The sequence below is a fragment of the Pristis pectinata genome, chromosome 18 (assembly GCF_009764475.1).
Source record: "Pristis pectinata isolate sPriPec2 chromosome 18, sPriPec2.1.pri, whole genome shotgun sequence".
NCBI classification, from domain to species: Eukaryota; Metazoa; Chordata; class Chondrichthyes; order Rhinopristiformes; family Pristidae; genus Pristis; species Pristis pectinata.
Genome location: NC_067422.1, coordinates 39,754,658 through 39,780,506, shown reverse-complemented (window position 1 = coordinate 39,780,506; position 25,849 = coordinate 39,754,658). Strand labels below are relative to the sequence as shown.

The 25,849-nt window shown below is 45.1% G+C and overlaps 1 protein-coding gene and 1 long non-coding RNA gene across 2 annotated transcripts in view; one reads left to right on the top strand and one right to left on the bottom strand.

Moving 5' to 3' along the window:
* The window catches only part of acsf2 (acyl-CoA synthetase family member 2), a 174,991-nt gene that overhangs the window by 17,523 nt on the left and 131,619 nt on the right, over positions 1-25,849 (top strand). The window contains exon 2 of the mRNA XM_052033283.1: positions 14,713-14,911. Coding sequence (XP_051889243.1) covers positions 14,713-14,911 — 199 coding nt within the window. The remainder of the gene's footprint in view (positions 1-14,712; positions 14,912-25,849) is intronic.
* LOC127580090 (uncharacterized) lies at positions 1,005-24,349 on the bottom strand. The gene is made up of 3 exons (XR_007957779.1): positions 23,975-24,349; positions 6,157-6,202; positions 1,005-2,093 (listed from the first exon to the last, which is right to left on the bottom strand). It is a non-coding gene; the product is annotated as an uncharacterized LOC127580090 (long non-coding RNA).

The following is a 25,849-nucleotide window of genomic DNA, read 5'->3' as shown; positions in this document are numbered from 1 at the left end:
GACATCAGCCACCTCTCAGTAATAGCCACAATATCATAGTCCCCCATACTTATCCAAGGCCTCAGTTCATCTCCCTTATTCCTGACACTTCTTGCATTTAAGTAAACACACTTCAGTCCATCCACCTTACTACTTTTATAGCCTGTATTCTGCTTCTCCTTCCTCAAATCCTCTCTACCTGTTTGATCTAACTTTTCCCCATCCCCTTCTTCCTCTGACCTACTCCTCCGGTTCCCTTCCCCCTCACAAACTAGCTTAAACCCTCCCGAACCACCCTAGCAAATCTCGCCGCAAGGACCTTGGCCCCCTTCTGGTTCGGGTGTAACCCGTCCTCTCTGTACAGGTTTCGGGTGTAACCCGTCCATGTAATGTTGTCTACATGGACTTTTGTAAGACCTTTGACGAGGTATGGTAGGCTGGTCTGTAAGGTTAGATCACATGGGATCCAGGGTGAGCTGGCCAATTGGATAAAAAATTGGCTTGATGGTAGGGGTCAGAGGGCGGTAGGGGTCAGAGGACGGTAATGGAGGGTTGTTCCTCAGACTGGAGGCCTGTGACCAGCGGTGCTGGGTCCACTGTTGTTTGTCATTTATATTAACAATTTGGGGGAGAGTGTAGTTGGCATGGTTAGTAAACTTTGTGTAAATCGCTGGTGTGGTGGGCAGTGAAGAAGGTTGTTGAAGGTTACAACAGGATCTGGATCAACTGGGAAAGTGGGCCAAGGAATGGCCGATAGAATTTAAGTCAGACAAGTGGGAAGTTAAACCAGGGCAGGACTTGCACAGTAAGTGACAGGGCCCTGGAGAGTGTTGTAGAAAGACAGACCCGGGGTACAAGTACATGGTTCCCTAAAAATGGTGACACAGGTAGACAGGGTGGTGAAGAAGGTGTTTGGCACGCTGGTGTTCATCAGTCAGGGCACTGAGTACGGGAGTTGGGACATCATGTTACAGCTGCACATAATGGTGAGACCACACTTGGAGTATTGTGTGCTGTTCTGGTCACCTGGTAACAGGAAGGATGGCATTCAGCTGGAATGGGGGCAGAAAGGATCTGCAAGTATGTTACTGGGACTGGAGGGCTTCGATGGGCTGGGGCTTTTTTCTCTGGAGTGTAGGAGGCTGAGGGGTGACCTTATAGACTTTATAAAATCGTGAGAGGCATAGATAAGGTGGACGGTCACGGTCTTCCCCCCAGGGTCAGGGAGTCTAAAACCAGAGGGCATGGGTTTGTGAGAGGGGAAAGATTTAAAGGGAATGTGAAGGGCAAGTATTTCACACAGAGGGTGGTGGGGATATGGAACGAGCTGCCAGAGGAAATGGTAGAGGTGGGTACAGTTACGTTTAAAAGACATTTGGACAGGTACATGGATAGGAAAGGTTTAGGAGGACATGGGCCAAATGCAGGCAAGTGGGACTAGCTCAGACAGGTAATTTGGTTGGCATGGACGAGTTGGGCTGAAGGGCCTGTATCCATGCTGTATAATTCTATGATTCTATGCTGCTTCATCAGAGTTCTGAGGGGAGGTATTTTGTGAGGTATCTCATTGACCTTTGGACATGTTATGAATTGCTCCCCTGCATTCCATTCCCTTCCCTGACCCTCTGCACACACTGATATCTTGCTGTACTTCAGTTCTTTTTCAGACTTCTCACATCATTTCTTTAACCCCATTTTGCCTTGTTGTCTGCATCCTTCTTCACACTGTCCTCTCTGCCTACAATTACATGGCATCAGCTTTCCCCTCTGCTCCAACTCTTTTGTGTGTCTTGATCTTGAGGTTGTCCTGTTCTCTGTCACAGGGCTCTGGTTTGCCACAGATTGGGGGTGTGTTTCCCACACCTATGGTATGTTCTGGCTCCACTACAATCCCATGATAATGGCTTTTCCTCAAATCTGTTCCACGTGGTCTCTCCAGTTTGTACACTTACTACATCTGTGCCCCTGTCTCTGTGCTTGGTCCTGCTTTGGTTCCTGCCCAGTGACGTTGGGAAATAGATGTCCTCCCTTTCCTGTTCCTCACGCTTTCAAGGATTTTCACAATAGAGAAAGAATCAGAAAGTGCTGGAAACATCCGTCAGGTCGGACGGCATCTGTTGGAAGAGAAACAAAGTTAACGTTCCAGGTGTGACCGAAGACACTAGCTGTTTCTCTCCCCACAGGTACTGCCTGACCTTCAGCATTTTATGTTTACATTCCAGAGTTTCAACACCTGCCTTTTTTTAATTTTTAATATCACATGTGAGATATTGGAAGGCTCCAATATAACGGTAATGGACAGTGGAGCTGCAGAGAGGACAGAGCAACACCTGCTGATGTGATCGGACAGGAATTGTGCCCAAGGCGTCCTCTCAGTGTGAAGCTGGAAAGTCCTTTTTGCAAGATTCATTTACTGAGTTGGGAAATTTTGCTTTCTCAGAACAAGCCTTGCTATATGATTATGTCAGCTACCAATAACAGAGCAAGAAATGTGATGAGAATTTTTGTTGAAGTGGAGGTTAAACGCAGGCTTGGATTAGTTGGGCCAAATCCCCTGCTTGCAAGTTGTAATTTCTTTGTAAGATGTGGGTGTGGGTCGCTGACAGCAAATAGTTAGTTTACCGTGCTAGTAATGCAGAAAATTTGAGTTCAAGTCTTGAGAATTTGAGTTCAGTGAATAAAGAGCAGTTTGAGTTCTAATGGCCAAGTTCTGTAGAGCTTTATAAAGACCTATCTGATCTACTGATGTGGCTCCAGTCAAAGCCAACATTGTTCACTGTAACAGGTCTCTGGAGGAGCCTAACTAATCACTCAGACTCTAGAGTTCAAGAGGAGGGAAACTATTCTGATGCACACAAGAGACTACGAACGCTAAAATCTGAAAGATGAAAAAATGAACTGCTGGAGGAACTCAGTGGGTCAGGCAGCGTCTGTGGAGGGAGATGGACAGTCGACATTTCGGGTCGAGACCCTTCATCTGGCCTGAAAGAGTAGAGAGGAGATGGCTGGTGTAAAGAGGTGAGGGGGAGGGATGGGGTAAGAGTTCCGAGTGATAGGTGAGGAGGGGTTGATTGGGAGATGGAGTCAGGTGGAGGATGGAAGAGGTAACAGCAGAGGCCGGGAGGTGACGAGTGGAGGTGACAGAGGGCCACAGATGATGGAATCTGATAGGAGAGGAAGGTGGAGCCTGGACCCAAGTAAGGGAGGTGGGGTGGGGAGGGCAGATGGGAACAGTGGAGGGGAGGGGACCCAGTGGGAGGGGTGTGTGGGTGGTGGGCAGTCGGAGAGGTGGATTTTACCCCACCCTTCCCCCTCACCTCTTTGCACCCACCACCTCCCCTCTACTCATTCAGCCCAGATGAGGGGTTTAGACGCAAAACGTCGACTGACCATCTCCCTCCACAGACGCTGCCTGACCCGCTGAGTTCCTCCAGTAGATCGTTTTTTGATTCTGATTTTCAACCTGTCTGGTTGAAAATCAGAATCAGCATTCTGTCATGGCAGGAGATCACCAGGTTGACAGAGGGGAAGATTCAAGGATGTTCTCAAAGTGTAACAGCCCCACCAGTTTCTGGGAATCCCTGGCCATGGCTATTTGAAGTGAAGAGAAGCATTCAGGATGGCACTGAGAACCTCCAGCCCATGCAGTGGGGCACTTGGGAGCCCAGCATCAACAGCTGAAGGAGCACACTGCCATCTGTGAATGCACTGCCTCATAAACCACGCTCAGGGCTACCTCATCAAACTTGGCAGCCACAAATCTGGACTGGACCAAGTTATCCTCAATCACAAGAGACCTTCTGGGGAAAGAAGAACAGTTCCAAGGTGTCTGTTTATCTCTGGGACTTTAGCCTTCCTAAGCTGGTCTTGTAACTTCAAGCCAATTGCAAACCTGTGCTAAATTTCCTAACTCTTCCATTTCTTGCACAATGATTCAGTCAAGAGGGAGTTTATTCTCCAGCACAATCTTCCTGCACCCCAGGCATCTCTGCCTGAACCTTCTGAGAGTCTCTCATTCGAACTAGAAGGGGATCTTTGTTCATATTACTCAGGCCAACGTCTCCATTTGGGAATCAGTTGCAGTTGCATTGTAGTGCTCATCTTCACGGTCCAAGATTTAAAGACAGGAAAGATTTGAGAGACACGATCTGCAGGGAAATTCCCCCATTGACTTTCATTATAACTGATTTGCCTTTGTTGTTCTGAAAACACTTGGAAATAATAGAACTGACGTAATGTAAGTAAATTATGTGCCTTCAGTCAAAGCAATAAAGTTTCCCTCTTCAGGGACTGGGGCAGGAAGTTAGAATTATCTGGTGAATCTATCATGTATTATGTCAGATTGTGTCGTGTCAATAAGTAGTTTTTATTTTCTGACCCTCTAGAATATTCCATCAAGAATAATGAAATTCAAGAGGTACTTACGTAGTACAGTTGCTGTAATTTGAGGCTGTTTATCCTTAACTCAACAGCATGACTTTACCATACATACCAGAATGTACCATTGGCTGGGACCACTTGGCGGTCTGGATTACTGGCTGAGAATCAGTATTTTAAATGAATGTAGATAACGTGTTAACTAAATATTTTCTCCTGATATCAGTGTTAGGTTGAGCGGCAGTCATGTACCAGTGCTCACTAGTACAACAGTAACATCGGGGAGACAGACTTTGACAGTCTTGTTAAGTAACCCCCCGAAGCACACAAATAGGGTTGGTCCATGTTGGCTCAGTTTTTGTGTGATGCAGATCTGGCGTGTGATTTGGCCTTTAGGAAGTGATTGCGTTTTTCAGGATTTTACTGGCTGCTTCACTGTTTTCTCCAGATACACTGAGGAAGCCTCTTATTGAAAATAGACTTCTGTGCCTTGTCTCCATTGAGAGTTACGTACCATAACATACATGTGTATACTGAGGGCTTGTCCAACAAAATAGATGATCACTGGGGAGAGGGGGCGGTTAGTTCTAACAATAGAAGCAAGGCTAACAGTAATAAGGTGAAGAGTTGCTGCTGGTTGTAAGTTTATATTACAGTAAGACCAGCTCCACAGAAGATCACTTTGAGGGCATCAGAAGTGGGGGGGGGTTCAGGTCCTCAGAGAAAATTTAATAATGTATAAGGGTCTAATTTAATGTGTTTATGGTAAGTAGTGCAACACCCACAGAATTGGCTGTTGCAACAGCCAAAGGGTAAATTGGTTTATTCTTATCACATGTCCAGGGTGCAGTGATAAACTTAGGTTTGCATGCCGTCCATACAGATCATATCATCACATCAGTGCATTGAGGTAGCACAAGGGGCAACAATAATAGAATACAGAATGAAGTGTTCCAGCTACAGAGAAAATGCAGTGCAGGCAGACAGTAAGGTGCAAGGCCATGGCAAGATAGATTGTGAGGTCAATAGTCCATCTTATTGTACTAGGGATCGGTTCAATAGTCTTATAACGGTGGGATAGAAGCTGTCCTTAAGCCTGGTGGTGCCTGAACCTGAAGTGTGCATGAGTCTGCCAGAGCTTACTCTGGTGACCTCTCTTCACACCATCCACGATGAAGGCGAACCAAGGTATACTGGTGTCGAAAGCCCAGTATGTAATCCAATTTTGTAATTAACAGAATGTTGGCTGACCCTCACATGAAATTATAACTTCTGCAGGCCACTGGCTGTTGATTAGCATGCTTTCGTCCTGATGAGGAAGGAGGCGTTTGAGATGCAGGATCCGTGGGGATGCCCTGCACCAGGTGTGTGAAGGAGGGATTGCCGGTGGTGTGGAGTGAGCTCCATGGGAGAGCATTTGGGGAAGACTGCTCATCGTGTTATGAGACTAATAATGGAGAAGGCAAGGGGCAGTCTGGAATCTACTAACCATTGGAAAGCCAGTTGTAGTTGGAAGGAAACTAGTTTCACGTCATTATGGCTCTGCCTCTCACTCCCACACCAAGCTGTCTCTCCTCGGCCTGCTCCATTGCTACGGTGAGGCTCAATGCAAGCTGGCAGAACAATCTGTCATATTCCACTTGGGCAGCTCACAACTCAGTGGTATGAATGACGGATTTTCCAATTTCAGGGAACCCACTCCCCCTTGGTTCACATTTCCCACTTTTCCCATCCCCTCCCTCTCTCCCTCTCCCCCACCCACCAGCTTCTGTCCCAGCCCTCCCTCATTCTGCTACATACCAGCAATCTTTTCTCTTCCCCCTCAGTCCTGATGCAGGGTCTCGACCTGAAATGTCAAAAAACATTTATTGCCTCCATGAATACTGAATTCTTTCATCATTTTGCTTTTTGTTCCTGATTTCAACACCTGCAGTCTTTTGTCCACCGAAACTAAAGGTTAGTAGGTAAAACTGTTGTCAGTAGGTGTAAACTACAGTGCTGGTTAAAGAGATTTCAGGCACATGCATGACAAATGACAAATTAGAGGTGAAACATACTAGGAGGGGAGGTGTGTGGCAGCTGAGGTAGGCTGTGCAGAGGCTGTTGTATTTCATGAGACAGGGAAGTTTAACACAGAGATTCAACAAGTAGTTAAGAAGGCAAACACAAGGCTTTATTGCAAGATAATAGAACATAATATCTAGCAAGGTAATATCTAGCTCAGTCTAGCTAGAATGAAGACACAAGAGACCAAAGATGCTGAAATCTGAAGCAGAAAGTAAACTGTGGGAGGAACTCAGCAGGTCAGGCAGCATCCATGGAGGGAAATAAACAGTTGACATTTCGGGTCGAGATGAGCAGCATCTGTGGGGGAGGAACCGTCGACATTTCGGGTTGAGACCCTGCATCGCGACTGAGGATGGAGAGGGAATGATTTTCCAGGAGTTTTGTTAGTATGCTGCAGATAATCAGTTCTAACATTGACCTGGAAAATCATTTCATCGAGACAAGCGAACACAGATTTATGACAGAAACGTGTTTTACTGATCTAATGGAGAGTTTGAGGTTGGAAACAGCAAAATCAGTTGAGTATCACAGAAACGTTATGGCTGAATAGGTGACCATTCAGCCCATCTCGTCTATGCTTTGCAGAGGGGACCAGTCGGTCTGTTTGTTCCTTCCAGTTCTTTTTTTCTTCCTTTCTTTCAAAAGCAGAATTACATTCTGCTAATTTTCAATCCAGAAACATTCTTGTATCTTGAGAATACTTGAAATGTAAAAGCAAAGAATCCATCCGTCCACCGGAGTTAATCCAGACCCTTACTCTGGGAGTAGGTTTGCACCACCTACAGGATGCACTACAGCAACTCACCAAGACACCTGCCAAACCACCACCTCTAACACTAGAAGGACAAGGGCAGCAAAAGCATGAGAAACACCTCCCCCTGGGAGTCACCCTCCAAGCCACACTCGGAGACACGTCACTGTTCCTTCACCGTCGCTGGGTCGAGACGCTGGAACTCCCTCCCTAACAGCACTGTGGTACCCGCACATTAAGGACTGCAGTGGTTCAAGAAGGCAGCTCACCACCACCTTCTCAAGGGCAACAAGGGATGGGCAATTAAATGTTGGCTCAGCCCGTGAAGCTCACATCTCGTGAATGAATAACAAAAATTCTAAGAATTACCAACTTCTAAGTTAATGTTCCTTAATCACCTGGAACGGTCTCTTAACCTATAACCAAAGAGGTAGGAAAATAAGATAAGATATCTTTATTAGTCACATGTGGATCGAAACACACAGTGAAATGCATCTTTTGCGCAGAGTGTTCTGGGGGCAGCCCTCAAGTGTCGCCACGCTTCCGGCACCAACATAGCATGCCCACAACTTCCTAACCTGTACGTCTTTGGAATGTGGGAGGAACCTGGAGTAAAGTAAATTCCTGAGGGTATCTTTTGCTTTCATATCTAAAGGCAGAGGCTGCTGGTCCTTTGTGTGTGGAATATGAATGTGCAAAGTCAGCCTGGTGATGTTTTCAATTTGCGTGATCAGCAAAACAAAATCAGCATTTCTTGAGTTCATAGTCTGTTAGGACAAATGAAAATCTTTTCAGTTCAAGGTGAACTCTAGCAATAGAAGAGTTAAAAGGATGTACAGAGTAGGTTCATTTTGACTGAAGCACAAATGTTAAACACAGGGATTTTCGTAAGTTAAGCAGTTGCAGAAAGTTGTGCTGTTATCATTAATTAGGGCTGCAGCCTGACTGCTTCACCATCACGTGCTGAGAGAGTTTCTTTCCTAGAGTACAAGGATAACATTTTTTTGTTTCCTGCAATTCCATTTGGTTTTCTGTGGGAAACAATGTTCCCAACAAGCCTTTGTAGCATAGCCAGGTTTTGTTGGTAACACTTTAAAAAGGGCAATGTGGGGCCAATGGCTCTGTGTGTGTTGTCGATACCTCATCTCAGTACAGAAACAACCAGAGGCCTCCCGTCTCTGTAAGAAAGCCTTTTGAAAAGCTGCTGCTTTGCACGGTGTAAATTCTTTCTGAAATAAAGTCCCTTTGTCAGGTTATCTTATCAGCTGGCCTCCTGTATCGTACAGAGTAAATGGGAGGTGTCACGAACCAGCAACAAAAGAAACACACTGAGCATGATTTAGTGTTAAAAACTATTTTATTAATCACTACTTGTGATAATACGTAAAATAAAAGTAAAAATGTTAGTATGTTAGAATTCAAAAATGTTAAACCTCAAACGTTAACCCCAAAACTAAACTCGTCGTGTGTGTGTGTGACAAAGTCCAAAACTCCCAGTTCCTGAATGGTTCTTAAAGTTCAGTTCCGCAAGCCATAAGGTGAAACATGAGCAAGGGCTTCTTCAACAACCACCGTTGTCTGAAGATAAGATGTAGATGTAGAAAAACATAGAGAGAGTACATACGAAATCCAAATGTTCCACGATGGAACCCAAACGACACTTCAGTGTTTACTCGGTAGTGACTTCCTCACCCCGAAAAGCATCCGAACCGTGGTCGTCCACACACAAATACCTGTTTCCTTCTACAGGTCAGCAACAAAGTGAACTCCACCGGATTACTTCCAACTTCCATACATGGATTTCAGTGGTAAACACAGTTATTGTTTCTCATCCATCGATAGAGAAAACAAGCAGGCTGGTGTCTCTCTCCCTTCTCTCTCTCTCTCCTTCTTCTTCTTCTGCTGACTTCTTCAACAACATCATTACGTCCTTTATCTTCTATTGATGTAAGCACGCCCCACACACACATACACACACACTCTCTATCTTAAAGGGACTTTCACTGAGTCCGTAACACCTCCCACCTAAAAAAAAAATTTTCCCAAGAAAATTCAACCGCGCATACAGTTAGTAATGTTAATAATTATCATGCTACACAACTACAGACTATCAGATTAGTACAGATACATGTTTCCCATTTAACATCGGGAAAGACAATCAGCAATCACATTATCTTTGCCTTTAATGTGAGTTATCATGAGATCAAACTCTTGCAAAATTAAACTCCAGTTTAACAGCCTTCTGTTCTTGTTTTTGACTCGGCTCAGAAACACCAATGGGTTATGATCTGTATACACAGTCAATGGTTTCTGAGCAGTGCAAACATATACACTGAAATGTTGCAAGGCTAAAACAAGCGACAGTAATTCTTTCTCTATGGTGGAATAATTCTTTTGATGCTCATTAAATTTCTTTGAAAAGTAAGCTACAGGATGGTCAATATCATCAAGGTCACCCTTCTGCAACAACACAGCTCCTGCAGCTTCATCACTGGCATCTACTGCTAATGAAAATGGCTTTTCAAAGTCAGGTGTTCTGAGCACAGGATGGTAGCATAAAATGGCTTTCAGCTTCTTAAATGCTTCTTGACAAGAATCTGTCCAAACAAACTTTACTCCCTTCTTCAGAAGATTAGTTAGGGGAAGAGCAATATCAGCAAAATTTTTACAAAATTTTCGATAATATCCAACCATTCCCAAAAATCTTCTAACAGTCCTCGTACCTGTGGGAATAGGGAACTCAGATATTGCTTGAACTTTTGCCAGAACAGGAGCTTGCTTGCCTTGACCTACAACATAACCAAGATACGTCACAGTGGCATGGCCAAATTCACTTTTAGCCAAGTTAACTGTAAGGTTAGCCTTGGAAAGTCTTTCAAACAACCTTTCTAACGCAGAGATGTGATCCTCCCATGTATCATTCCCAGTCACTAAGTCGTCAATGTAGGCATCTGTATGGTTTAACCCATGAATCACTGAATTAATCATTCTTTGAAATGTTGCCGGAGCATTTTTCATTCCAAATGGCAAAACATTGTATTCATACAATCCAGAAGGGGTTACAAAGGCTGAAATTTCCCTTCCTCTATCTGTTAATGGAACACACCAGTACCCTTTTAATAGGTCAATCTTTGTAAGAAATTTTGCCTTTCCCACTCTGTCTATGCAATCATCCACCCTAGGAATAGGGTAAGCATCTGACTTTGTTACAGCATTCACTTTCCTGTAATCTGTGCAAAATCTAACAGTTCCATCAGGTTTAGGTACAATAACACAGGGCGAACTCCAATTTGAAGTAGAATGTCTAATAATATCATTTTCCAACATGTATTTTATTTCCTGATCAACAAGTTTACTTTTTTCCACATTCATTCGATATGGGTGTTGTTTGATTGGTTTTACATCCCCAACATCAACATCATGGGTAATTATCGATGTTCTGTTTGGAACATCTGGGAACAGATTTTTAAATTTTAAAATTAATTCTCTCATCTGTTGTTTTTGTGAAACTTGTAAATGGTCCAACTTCGTTTCAAGGTTCTCCAGGATATTTTGGTTTTTTAGTTTCGATGGAACAATATTTGGTCTAAATTGGCCTTCCTCAACATCAACATCAGGCATTCTAGAAACAACCTTTACATCATCCACCAAGGCCACAATCACCTTCGAAAAGGGTTCACCAAAAGCAGGAATTGGTTTCAAAGGAGCCACAGGGGGTTTTTGATTTGGTTTACCTACCATCTGACATGTGTGGCAGGTTCGACAAAACATCACCACATCTTTTCTCAAACCAGGCCAATAGAATTGTTTCAAGATCTTCCCTACAGTTTTATTCACACCAAAATGACCACCCAAAGGCATACTATGGGCCAGGTTTAAAATCTCATCCCTATAAACTTTTGGAACAACAACCTGATGAATAACTTCCCATTCCTCAGTAACAGGAACATGAGGAGGTCTCCATTTCCTCATTAACACTCCATTTTTGACATAGTATCCAGTTGGCACTTTTTCAATCTCCTCACATGAGAGAGCTTTTTCTTTCAATTCTGTCAACTCAGGGTCCTTTGTCTGTTCCACCATAAAATCCTTCCTTGACAAAGACAAATCTTTAAATTCAGGCTCACTATAAGGATGTTGATCCTCCAGTGAAGACAGAAAAGTCTCAGATAAGGCATCATAATTTTCTTCCTGTTTAGGACTGTCACAAGGAACCACATCAGACTGCACCGGACTGTCTGTCTTGGCTAATTCTCTAGCTCTAGCTCGAGTCACCGCACATGATGGGTAAACATCTGGATCATCCTCAGACTCATCAATCCTTGGTTTGGTCGTTAACCGTACCACAGGATCACTTTCTCCATCTGCAAGGTCATTTCCCAATAACAAAGAAACTCCTTCCACTGGCAAACTAGGTCTTATCCCTATCTCGACTGGTCCTTCTACGAACTTTGACTTTAAAATCACCCTGTGAAAAGGGACAGACATGGTCTCACCTGTAACGCCTCGTACTAGATTTACTTCACCAGTGTCACTTTCTTCACCAAATTTAAAACACTGTCCAGCAAGAGAGATTGACTAGCCCCAGTATCTCTAAGAATTTTCACTGGCACCTGGGGTGACTCATCATTCAGTGAAACAAAACCCTCTGATACATACGAACGGAATTCCTTTCTCACCTCCTCCAACTTTTCCGCTTTTCCCTCTTGCAAGGACTGGTCTTTAACAGCATCTCCTAAACCTTTTTGATTTTTAATTGCCTGAAAGCAAGCATTGGGCCCAGCTTCCTTCTTTTTCTTCAAAAGGGCACAATTAGATATCACGTGGCCAGGTTTCCTACAGTAATAACAAGTACGCTCAACAGGTTTCTCCAGCCCTGGCTTCTTTTCATCTTTTCCTTTTTGATTACCTCCCAATTTAATCTCCGGTTTACCTGGATTGTCTTTGTAACTCTTTTGAAAGGTTTTAGGTTGTCCCCATTTGGATTTATGGGTTAAAGCATAATCATCTGCCAACCTAGCAGTTTCTTGTAAAGTTTCCACTGCCTTTTCATTTAAATATGTTGTTAATTCAGCTGGAACACATCTTTTAAAGTCTTCCACTAGTATCAATTCTTTCAATTTATCAAAATCCCCATCTACATTTTTAGCCATGTACCATCGTTCAAAACATATTCTCTTTCCATTGGCAAATTCCATATAAGTCTGATCTGCAGATTTCCTCAAGTCTCTGAATTTTTGTCTATAAGCCTCAGGGACCAATTCATAGGCCTTCAAAATAGCTTGTTTTACCTTGGTATAATCAGCTGCATCCTCAACAGACAAAGCAGAATAAGCTTTTTGAGCTTTACCTTTAATCACACTCTGTACCATAAGAGCCCATCCTTTCCTTGGCCAGTTTGAACTCACAGCAACCTTTTCAAAATGTTGGAAATACTGATCAACCAGATCTTCTTCAAACGGAGGGACTAATCGAACCTCCCTGCTGGCTGAAAAACCATCATCAGAATCAGATTCCAAACTCCTACGCTTCATTTGTAACTCATGCTGCCTCTGTTTCTCCTTCTCCTCACTATCCAGCTCCATCCTCTTCAATTCCATCTGCTTCATCGCTAGATCAGCCTCTATCTTCATCTGAGTTATCTTTTGTTCGGCCTCTAATTTCTTTTGTTCGGCCTCTAATTTCTCTCGCTCGGCCTCTAATCTCTTTTGCTCTCGTTCAGCTTCTAATTTCTTTTGTTCTCGTTCAGCCTCTATCTTTAACTGGGTTTGCTCTCGTTCAGCTTCTATCTTTGCCAGCTGCACCTGTGCCTCAGAAATTGCTATTTCACTGCCAGGAAACTGTTTTAACACTTCCTTCTCAAACACCTTCTTTTCCACATAATGGCCAGCTATCAGTCTCTGAATACCTGCCTTTCTCATAGACTGCTTTACTTCTGTAAGGTTTAGCCTTGTAGCAATCTTTATCAAATCATCCTTTTTCGCCACCTCCAATCCCTTTTGGGTTGGTGACTCCAAAAATGCCTTAATATCCATTGCTGCTGGTTTCCACACACACAAGCCAATTAAAAAGAATTTATCAGACCTCCCTCAAAAATCTTTGGATTGAATCTCGAACAAATCTCGTCAATCTGGGGTACAATCCCAGACGACACTCGTTAACCTTGGGAACGATCCCGGACGAGCCCCCAATTTTGTCACAAACCAGCAACAAAAGAAACACACTGAGCATGATTTAGTGTTAAAAACTATTTTATTAATCACTACTTATGATAATACGTAAAATAAAAGTAAAAATGTTAGTATGTTAGAATTCAAAAATGTTAAACCTCGAACGTTAACCCCAAAACTAAACTCGTCGTGTGTGTGTGTGACAAAGTCCAAAACTCCCAGTTCCTGAATGGTTCTTAAAGTTCAGTTCCGCAAGCCATAAGGTGAAACATGAGCAAGGGCTTCTTCAACAACCACCGTTGTCTGAAGATAAGATGTAGATGTAGAAAAACATAGAGAGAGTACATACGAAATCCAAATGTTCCACGATGGAACCCAAACGACACTTCAGTGTTTACTCGGTAGTGACTTCCTCACCCCGAAAAGCATCCGAACCGTGGTCGTCCACACACAAATACCTGTTTCCTTCTACAGGTCAGCAACAAAGTGAACTCCACCGGATTACTTCCAACTTCCCTACATGGATTTCAGTGGTAAACACAGTTATTGTTTCTCATCCATCGATAGAGAAAACAAGCAGGCTGGTGTCTCTCTCCCTTCTCTCTCTCTCTCCTTCTTCTTCTTCTGCTGACTTCTTCAACAACATCATTACGTCCTTTATCTTCTATTGATGTAAGCACACCCCACACACACATACACACACACTCTCTATCTTAAAGGGACTTTCACTGAGTCCGTAACAGAGGAAACGGTGAAACATGTTGTCAGTAGGAACATGGACTCTGTGCTTGAACGGGAGCACCAGACGCTGGCTTGTCCCTCCTGACTGAGGCAATGCCTGCACTGATAGACAGCTATCTGTGACTCAACTGGAACCAAGCACACTGGAATAAATAAAGCCGCCTGAGCCCAGAATCTAACCCATCTAATGAACGCAGACAGTGGAGGGAAGCACTTAGACTCTGTATTCAGCTGACTATTGTGAATAAACCAGAGAGACGTTCTTGTATCTCATTGGTCACAAGGGCAACGAATTGTACCAGCCAGGAAGGTCTCAGCTGAGACTGTGGAGAACGCAATGGAAACACCCAGTAACCTGCCCAGAGCGAAACAGTTGAGCATCACCCATTTTTCATTCAGAATGAGCAGCAGGGAGGATCCCCTGATGCATTCTTAACGGAGCTCAGATTGTTGGCAGGTCATTTGAAGGAGTTGCTTATCAGAGATCAGATGTGCAGCAAAAGCTTTGTTGTTTCAAGTTTATTTCAAGAAATAGATGGGATCTCGGTTTAACAAGTTCTTGGAAAGAACAGAGTGATACCAGATTGGGTGCTGTGCATTAATATCTCTTTTACTCTTTTTTATTAGCTCGCTCCAGTATTTAGATATTGTCCCAACCAAGCCGACCCTCACCACCAGCTACATGCATGGTGCCATGAACATGCCACTTATCGGCAAGACCATTGGGCAGTGTTTTGATGAGACTGTGAATAAGAACCCAGATAAGGAAGTTCTGATGTTTCTGCAGGACGGAGTCAGGAAGACACTTGGGCAGCTGAAACAGGAGGTGAGATACGGCTTCTCAGTAATGGGCACTCTTATTATCTCTACATGTTTAACTCTGCTTGAACCGATGTTCTGACTGCATCTCCTTGCTGGGCAGAGGTTGGGAATAAGGGGATTCACTGGGGAAATCGTTGGTCTGCAGGGATTGGAGCTGGGACCACTGCCCTTCATAATTTGCATTAACAATTTGGGTTTGGGAATGGGAAGTCCAAATTCACAATTTACAAGCAGATATGATTAATACTGAGGCAAACAGAAATGAATAAATATGCAGAATATTAACACTGTTTACTTTTAAATACAATAAGAGGCACATAGATCGAGTGGACAGTCAGAGACTTTTTCCCAGTGCAAAAATGGCTAACATGAGGGGACATAATTTTAAGGTGATTGGAGGAAGATATAAGGGGGATGTCAGGGGTAAGTTTTTTTACACAGAGAGTGGAGGGTGCGTGAAATGCACTACTGGCAGAGGTTGTTGGGGCAGATACATTAGGGACATTTAAGAGACTCTTAAACACATGGATGATAAAGAAATGGAGGGCTATGTGGGAGGGAAGGGTTAGATAGATCTTAGAGCAGGATAAAATGTTGGCACAACATCGTGGGCTGAAGGGCCTGTACCGTGCTGTAGTGTTCTATGTTCTAAATACAGATAAATGCCTCCTCCTGTGTTGCAATAGGTAAATGTGAGCTGATAGAGGGAAAAACAGTCCAGCTGTGTCTTTGTAAACAGTGGGTTAGACAAACAAAAGCAAACCAGTCAGTCAAGGCAGGGGAGCATCGGTGATCACCAAGGCTGAGGCCCCAGGACGGGAATCGCAGAGGCTGACCTACGAAGCAGATTCGTGGGCAAACTCGACCGTTGAATTGAAGAAGGAAGATAGCGGTGATTCTTCACGATCGAATAGCTGCCTGATGAGAGCTTCACCCGCTGATGTAGGGGTGGATCCTAACGCTGATTGGGAAACCAATCTAACACCCTTTTCCAGCAAATATCCTGCTATAACCAACCAGCTCCATCAGGATGGCTGCAGCGATGAGCACCTCGGGAGGAGGACATGGGATCGGAAACGCTGTCAGGGTGGCAGTGAGGGACTTCAGTGAGGGAAACCCCTTCCCCAGGGACCTTTTCACCAAGACAGTCCTGCTGGAGTGCTGCAAGTACGAGGTGAAGGACATCTCCTGTCTCCAGGACTTCCCAGGTAACAGGTACCTTGACGTTACCTTCAAGCACCCGGAGGGACGGCAGAAGATGCTGCAGGACTTTCAGGAGAGGGGGAGTGAGGCTCCGCTGTCAGTGCAGAGTGGAGAGCCAGTGAGATTGTGTCTGCTGTAGACCTGTTGTGGCAGTAGGCAAATTGCAGCGGGTCCAGGTCCTTGCTCAGACAGGAGTTAATTCTAGAAATAACCAACCTCTCAAAGCACTTCATCACAGTAGATGTGGGTGCTACCAGGCGATAGTTGCTGAGGTAGCTCACCCACTCTTCACCAGTCCCACCCGGAAGGAGCATGAGATAACAGTGCAGATGTTCACCCTCGTGCCCGTGGTGGAAGTCCTCACCTTCCCGGCTTGTTACATCGAGGGAGCGGGAAGCTGCGTAGACGTCAAAGACCTGTTTGGAATCTGGACCAGCCAGTTCGCTAAAGTTATCTTCCAGTCTAATTACTACATGCCTGGGCTAGTGTTATTTGGTATAAAGGTACAACAATGTTCTCCGAACAATACGCAGACACCTCCTTTTTCTGCCAGTAACCAGTCTAACGCTTGTCTGTTTTGCCAGACCGTTGTGCTGGCTGCGTCTAATTGCTCCCCTAATGCGGAGAGGGCGTCATCAGTGTAATTGATAAATCGCTGTTGATTATAATAAATATAATTTATCCACTCCGCGTTTTTACTGACCCCAACAGCAGGGATTATCGATTCCCATCCAGCTGTAATCTCGTTCCTTGCCTTAAATTCATTGGGGATACCCCTTGGCTGACCTATACTATCAATGCGAATTGCTGGGTCAGGGGTGTATTCTCTCTTGCTACGTTGTAACGTCTGTTGTGGTGGTGTGTCCAGTTCTATACTCGGGGATAAAGCAAGCGGCTGCAATAGCATAACATGTATCACTCTGGCTCTCACAGATACCCTTAACACAAGTCCTGATTACACTCGGGCACTGCTGCGCGCATGGTGCCAGATGCTGTTTTCGCCACTGTGTGCAGGTAGAGGAATTATATGGCATAGGCACCATATGGTGTATTGGTCTCGCCGTGGCACAGAGGCAGCATTGTTCTGGTCATCATTGCTGCTGTATAATTTGCCCATTGGTACCAATAATTAGTGCGTGCCTGCAGCCGTGGTAAGGAAGTAAATGTTGCACCTCTTTTAGCCCTCCCACTTAGGTCTCGCAAAGCCCTGGTATCACCATGCCAGGTCTGCCAACTCTGCCAAATTGATGGTTTCCCAATCTGCACAGGAGTTGACAATCTTGTTATCACAGGGGTTGGGACCGATCATCCCCAAATCATCCCCATCCCCACTATCTGGAGAAGGGTTGTGCTCCACAGGCTCATTACTACCGTTCTCAGAATCATCAGTGTGTCCGAAGATCTCACCTACTAGCAGGTTAAAGTCTTGCGGCGGGACAGTGATTCTCTGCTTTACCTGCTCGTCTTCTACTACCCTTTCCACACTCTCACTGACCGCGGGCTCAACACCAGGCTGTACCTGTGGAACAGCCTTGGTGCAGTGGTTAAGATGATACCAGGTGGACCGTCCTTCCACTTGAACTGCAGTGGGTGATGCCTTGGTTACCGTAAAGGGCCCTTCCCTTCTTGGCTCGTTCCACTTTCTTCGGAATGCCCTCACATAAACCTGGTCTCCGGGTTTAACAGGACCTTCTTCCCGATCAGTCTTTGTCTCCTTTTGTTTTACCTGCCCATAGATAGACTTGTGTATCATAGTTAATTGTTGCATATACTGTTTTAGTTCCATTTCCAATTGTTCCAAACTGGGTCCTTTATATGGGCCTCTCCATTTGGGCACTGGCATGGGTCTGCCAGTGAGCATCTCATGTGGTGTCAGGCATGTTATACGATTAGTCTGCATGCGATAGCTCATCAGCACTAATGGCAGGACATCAACCCAGTTAAGCTTAGTGCTTGCACAGATCTTATTCAGCTTAGTTTTCAAAGTCCCATTAATTCTTTCTACCATACCCTGAGACTGAGGATGATATACACATCCAAATCTCTGCTTTATCCTCAGAGCTTGCAATACCAATTTAACTGCTGTTTGGATAAAGGCTGACCCATTGTCGGAACTGATCTCTGAAGGCATTCCAAATCTTGGAATGACTTTGTTTGTCAAAAATTTCACTATAGTTCCTGCTCCTAAGTCTTCAGAGGGCACTGCGTCTCCCCACCTACTGAATCTATCAATCAGCACCAGCATGTATCTCTTTCCTCTTTACTGCCTTTATCATATCCACATAGTCAATCACTGAATGTTTGAATGGTCCTTCAGGTACAGGTATATGACCTACAGGAGTCGTAATTCCTTTCCTAACGTTGTTTCGTGCGCACACCTCACATTGCAACAAGATGTGATCTACCAAAGCCTGTAAGTAGGGTGACCAGAAACCATCCTTTTTTATCTTCCTCATCCCTTTCCCCCCTTGCACAATGGTCCAGCCCATGTGCCTCTGAAATGAGGGTAGTCGACAAGGGGGTGGGTGCTACCAACAAACCGTCATCTGTGCTCCATCAGCCTTCCTGGTTCCGCTCGGCTCCTCTTTGTCTCCACATTGTTTGTTCTGCTAGAGTTGCCTTACCTTGTATTTCAGTTATATCCTCCATTACGGGTTCTGGACTCAGACTCACCTGAGGTGCAATAACAGCCAAACAACATCCAGAGGCTTTCCTGGGTGCTTCATCCGCAGCCTGATATCCCTTTGTCACTATGTCATTTCCCTTCTTATGTGCCTGGCACTTTATAATAGCCAATGCTCCAGGTTTCATCATTGCTGTTATTAAACCTAGAATTTGCTGACAATGCTGTATAGGGTCTCCGCTGCTTTTCCTGAAACCCCTTTGTTTCCATACTGCTCCAAACAAATGACATACTCCAGGAGCATATGCTGAATCCGTATAAATATCAATTTTCTCACCCTCCATCATCTCACATGCTGCTGTCAGAGCCTTAATCTCCGCTAATTGGGCTGAACAGGGTTGCGGACAAGCTTCCAGCCTAATTGTTTAAAATTGAGACTGATCTTGTTGCACCACCGAGAACCCTGCGTGATTTCCATCGTGGTCCCCGTAACAGGAGCCGTCCACAAACGAAATCTTTTTATCCTCATCACCCAACGGCTCTGACTGTAAGTCCGCTCTTAATTTGGCAAATATCATCGTTTCCCTCACACGCTCATGGGGCTCTCCTTCATAACCCAGTGGAACATAGTCAGCGATGTTACTTGTGGTACACCTTTGTATACTTGTGGGCATGTCAATAACATCTGAAACGCAACTATCCTGGCTGGTAGTTGAAAACTTTCCCTTTTCCAATAATTCTGCTACCTTATGATGCGTGTACAGAATCACAGGATAACCCATGGTCACAGATGATGCTTTTTCATAAGCATAGTACAATGCTGCTAGTCCCTGACAACAAGGTGGATATCCCTGGGCCACCTCATCCAGTCTCGCACTATAATATGCTATTGGCTGTTTAGTTCTCCCTATGCCCGTCTCCTGTGTCAGCACTGCTGCAGTATAACCTTCCTGTCTGTTCGACACATAAAGGTGAAAGACCTTTTCATAATCAGGCAAAGCTAGCGCTGGGGCTGACTGCAATTCCTGCTTAAGAGTGTTAAGGGCTATTTCTGCCTCCTCATTCCACTGCAAAACACCCTTCAGGTCTGTATGTCCAGCTTCCTTCATCATTTTCCTCCACAGCGTCACAACTTCAGCATATTCTCCAATCCAGTCTGAACTGTATCCTGTCATTCCCAAAAATGTCATCATCTGTCCTACTGTCTGAGGTTTAGGAGCTTTAGTTATCGCCACAATTTGATCCGGTGCTATCGACTTTGCTCCCTTAGATATTAATCTACCCAAATATTCTACCTGCCGCTTACAAAATTGCAGCTTTTTTCTGGATACTTTATGACCTGCATATGCCAATCTTTCCAATAAGGCCAAGGTATCCCACTCACACTGTTCCTCGCTTTTGGAGCAAACTAACAAGTCATCTACATACTGTATTAGTGTTCTTTCCAGTGGTATACCCTCTAGGTCTGCCTTCAATATCTGGTTAAAAATATGCGGTGAATGCTTAAATCCCTGCGGCATCCTAGTATAAGTATACTGGTTACCTCTGGAAGTGAAAGCAAACAAATACTGACACGGTTTTGCCAAAGGAATGCTGAGAAAAGCCGAACACAGATCAATCACCGAAAAACAAACTGCCTCCGGTGGAACATTAGTCAACAGTGTAGGCGGGTTTGGAACTACAGCTGACCAATCTTCCACTACCTCATTCACTGCTCGCAGATCATGTACCAGGCTCCACTTGGACTTGTCTGCTTTCAAGACAGGTAACAGTGGAGTATTACAGGGGCTACTCGTACTTTCGAGCACTCCTACCTCAAGCAATCCCTGTATGTTAGCGCTATTCCTTCTTCTGCTTCCGGTGTCAGAGGATATTGTGGCCTTTTAGGTGGAATCGCTCCCTGTTTTAGTTTTATTTCTACCGGGCTCGCTGATCTTACTCTTCCTACATCTGTATCGTGTTGTGACCATAAAGTGGCTGGCAGTGCCTCCAGCCTTTTATCCTTCTGCTGGCCCTCTTCTTCTACTAGCAATGTCATATGTCGTTGAGGGGTTACCTCGACCTCCTTAGGGTTTCCTGCCATCTCTATATCTACTACTATCTTAATATAGTCATTGTCCCCAGACTTCCAGACCCTTGGGGTCACTGTCTGCCAATCAATAATTGTTCCCACTTGCCTCACCATGGGCCCTAAAGCTTTGGACTGGTATCCCTCATTCACTAACAACGTTACAGGGGGTGCAGCTCCTGGCACCCTGCACCATTTCTCCACAAATGCATTTCATTTTATCTGTAAGGCTGCTCCCTGTCTCCCTATTATTATTGCCTCACCTTTCAAATGCTGCTGGGGATTTATTTCATTGCGCCATTGTCTCTCTATTTCTTTACACTGGGTCTCATCAAAAATCACTGTACAATGCAACTCAGTCTTGGGCAGCTTAGCCTTAGGTAATATTGCCAGAGTGCCCTCTTTCCACTTTCTCCAAGTTTTCCAGACCTGATCTTCTATGTCTCCGATCCAATACACGTTCGCTCCTCTGGCTTCCTGCACCACCAGCTGAGTGCTCATTTTTCCCACGCTTAACCCATCTGGGGTGCATTCCAATGTCAATCCCAGTTTTAATAGTGCATCTCTGCCTAACAAATTGATTGGGGTTCCTTTGGACACTAGAATCAGAAAGACTATTTCATTGTTTCCCATCTTTAAACTCACTGGAGTTGTAACTCGTGTTAACTGTGCTTTTCCCGAGAACACTACAGTTTTAATAAATTTTCCTGACGTGGGAAGGTGGAAGGCATATTGTGGTTGTACACAAGTGTACGAGGCTCCAGTATCTATCATCACTGGTGTTAATTGCCCTTCTAAAATAATCTGAACAATACGTTCCTCTTCCGCCTCCCATGTTATCATTGGGTACTGTCCCTTCCCACCCGGGTTCTCTGGGCACCCCTAGCACCATCCATAGGGGTTCACAGGTCCAGTTGGACGTGCTGGGGCTGATCCTTGATTAAACTGTTGCTCTCTACTCATCAATTCCTGCTGAAATGTGGCAGGCCAGGGTTTGTACGGGCAGTCTCTCCTGATGTGCCCTGGCTGATTACATCCCTAACACAATCCTCCTGTCCCCCTTCCTACCTGCTTTTTCACTGGACCTTTTTGCCCATTACCTCTCTGCCCCTTTCCTTGGAAGTTCCAGTCCTGTCTGGGCTGTTGCTTAAATTTGTTTTGCCCCTGATATGGCATTTGAGGAAATGCTCCCCCAAAGACGTTTATTATTGGCATGGGACTTTCTGTCCCTTGTCTGGCAGTATAACAGGCTCCTCCATAGGTTGGCGCTTCATTCATTTCGGTGATCACAATCTGATCAGTTGTTATTGGCAACATTTTTTACCTCTTTCTCTTTCTTTCTTTTTAAGCTCCTTGAGCTGCATCTGTGCCAGCTTTCCTTGTACCTCCTCCTGTTGCTCAATCAGCCTCCTTTTGTCTTTTCGGTACTTTTCGACTGCATGGACTACGTGGTCCCTGAATTCTTGGTAGGACACTGATGTCAGACCTACCACCTCCTCAAGTCTGGACTTGACTTGGGGGGACACTGCATCCACAATAGCAGCCCGAAACATGGTGGTCATCAACTGATTACCTTCCACCTCTTGCTCTGTTTCCAGTCTCCACTTTTTCAACTGGTTTTCTAAATAAGCTGCCGGGTTTTCAGAATCTCCCAGTGGGTCCCCTTTTAAAGCTTTGGGGTCCACTTTAGGTGGGTAACAGTCTCTGAGGGCCTGCCATACCCTCCGTCTCACTGGGGCAAAACGGTCACCATCAACCATTGGACTGTCCGCCACATTTGTTAAGCCAGCCGAAAGCATCAGTTCTCTCAGTTTTGAGGTTCCCACTACCTTCACCAGTAGTGCCTTTAAGTCACCCATTGCCAATAATTGTCCTGTGGTCTCGTCCTCAAAGGCTGTAGTCCATTTTCCTGCTCCTTCATGTATGCTGGGTAGTGCGTTTTTCTGCCCTTCCAGGTCCTGGGTCGCCCAAGGAATGTACTGTAACTGTCCTCCTCTGTTCACTAGTAGGGGGTGTAATCCCACTCTGTCTCTTCCTGATCCCTGGCCTTCAATCTCATCCTCTGACTCCTCGCCACTCTCTGATTCTGTCTTTGTTTGTATTTTCTGCCACGTCAGTCTTTCCGGGGCTACTTTGCATTGTTTCAAGTTCCCTTCATCTGGATAGGGAGGGGGTTTTTCTGCTCCTCTTAAGTCTGGATATAAAGTCGACCTTTCTTCCTCTTCTTCTATAGGGTGTTGTTTTTCTAACTCTTTGGTGCCCTGTCTAGTTGCTACTGGTGCCTGATATGTTTTCCTCAACTTTCCTCCTTCCGTGCTGAAGAATTTCAGTATCTCTGCCTCCTGCTCCGTCTCCTGGTTTCTTTTTTCAGATGTCTTTTGGTTTGTAGTTTTTGATGAACCCCTCCCTTTCCTCACACAGACTTAAGTCAAAAGTTCCCTCTTTTGGCCATTTTGTTAACAGATTCTTTTCCCATTTTTCTGAAATTCTTTCAATATCTTTTTGGATACTGGAAACTTTTTGCTTAATATATCGACTGCAGTTCCTTTCCCCATCATGTTGTCTTTACAGGATATTCCTCAGAAATTCACAACTCACTTATCTGATTATTTCTTATTAGTATCACTACCTCTATTATACTACTTCTACGCCTAACCTAATAATTTTACTACCCAATCTGCCGGCTTTTGTATAACTTAATTTTATTCAATTTATCAAATTATTCTTACCTCTTTTGTTCTGCCCGTGCAGTAGGGGCGGTATCCGCAGAACTTTCCCTTAAACCTCGTCCGTTCAGACCCTTACATTTCCTAAGGCGGTATCCATGAGGACTTTTTCTGCCCTGCCTGTTCAGACCCTCGTCTCCCATGAGGCGGTATCCACAGAGACTTTTCTGCCCTGCCCGTTCAGACCCTCGTCTCCTGCGAGGCAGTATCCACAGGGACTTAACAACACCACATGGAATTTTTACTTTAATCAATTTCTATCGCCTTATCTCTACTCCCCCCACTGCACAGTTTTCTTGATCAATCCTATGAATCTCCTTTAATTGCAATTTTACCAGATTCTTTGGATCGGAGAGACCCTTCAACAATCGTTTAACACTTCTGTGTCCCGGAGACCTCTCACACCCAACAGAATTTTTAGTCCGAATTAACAGCGAAAACACTTACTTTCTTTTTTCTGGGTCGTCACCCTTTACTCTGCTAGTCTTGTGGGGGTCCCCGAAGGACCGGGAAGCGTCCTTGACTTGTCGCTCTTTTCTTAGGGGTCTCTTTCCGATCCTGCCGACTACACCAGATTTGTCGTGGATTAAACCAAGATTCGAGATTGACCAGGAGACGCAGAAGATTCTTCAAGTTAAACCTTTATTTGCAAACAAAAGCTGCGACACTCAAAGAACTAGTCCCTGAATGCCCCTGAACAAAGGCCTACAGCTCTTTTTATTGCCCTTTCTTAGTCTAGTTGACATAATCAATCATGTCAGTTTCAGCAGCAGTGGTACCTAGTTACAGACCCCCACTTCTCATCCCCCTGCATTCCGCCAGTTATTTTCACGGGTTCCTATAGTCTTCTCACACCATGCTTGTACTTCGCTACAGTTATCTTCCAGTCTAATTACTACATGTAATTACAACATGCCTTAGTACCAACATCAGTACCAGGCACTGCTCGAATTAAATATACCTTTTCTACCCTAATTACAACATACTGTAATCATTTCTGCAATTCGGACATCGGTACCAGGCACAGGGTCATGCTTAGGTCGTCATGCTTGGTCACCCATGAGTTATCTGACCCTCCCCGCGCGTGGGCTTTCCCTTCAATGAAGAAGGAGCCAGCACCAGCTTAGCACAGAACAGATTATGAATAAACATGTGTGCAGCCTCTATTTTCTGTATATTCTATATCAGCCATTGTCCTGGGGGAGCTGACTGGCTCCATCCATTCCCTTGGCACAAATAAAACTCCCAGAAGCGATGGGTTACCAGCGGAGTTGTACTCGGGTCTGTGGGACTGGATGGGCCCGGACCTGCTGGAAGTGTACAACGCTATGCTCCTGTCTGGCAGCATGTCAGAATCCATGAGGAAGGGCAACATTACCCTCATCTACAAGCAGAAGGGGGAAAGGGAGGAAATCAGGAATTGGAGACCCATCTCACTGTTGAATCTGGACTATAAGATCCTGTCCAAGGACTTTGCCAAAAGGGTCAATGTCTGCTCTGGGACAGGTGATCCACCCGGACCAAACCTGTGCTGTACCTGGCAGGAAGATCTTTGACAGCCTTGCGCTGCTCAGGGATACCGTCACCTACGCGCAGGACAGAGGGGTGGACACCTACCTGGTCAGCTTGGACTAGGAGAAGGCCTTCAACAGGGTATCTCACATGTACATGCTGGATGTGCTCTCCAAAATGGGCTTTGGGGAGGGAATCAGGGACTGGATCCAACTGCTCTACACAGACATCTGTAGCGCAATCCAAATCAATGCGTGGGAAACAGACAGCTTCCCCATCAAGTCTGGAGTCAGGCAGGGCTGCCCTCTCTCCCGTCTTGTTCGTGTGCTGTATAGAACCCTTTGCCGAATCCATCAGGAAGGACAAGAGCACAAGAATGGTGACATTGCCAGGCAGTGGGGGCACACAAGGCAAAACCTCCCTGTACATGGACGATGTCGCCGTCTTCTGCTCGGACCCATGGTCAGTTCACAGATTGATCAGCATCTGCGACCAGTTTCAGTTGGCATTGGGGGCCAGAGTCAACCGCAGGAAGAGCGAGGCCATGCCCTTCGGTAATCGGCCCGACCGATCCAATGTCCCCTTCACCGTCAGGTCTGACTATCTGAAGGTGCTGGGGGTCTGGTTCGGAGGGGCTGAGGGGTGTAACAGGAATTGGCTGGAGCGGATTGGGAAGGTCAAACAAAAATTGGGTTTGTGGAAATGACGTTCTCTGTCAATAACTGGGAAGAAATTGGACATCAGGTGCGATGTGCTTTCAGGGCTGCTGTACCTGGCACAGGTGTAGCCTGATGCTCGCTCCTCTGTCTC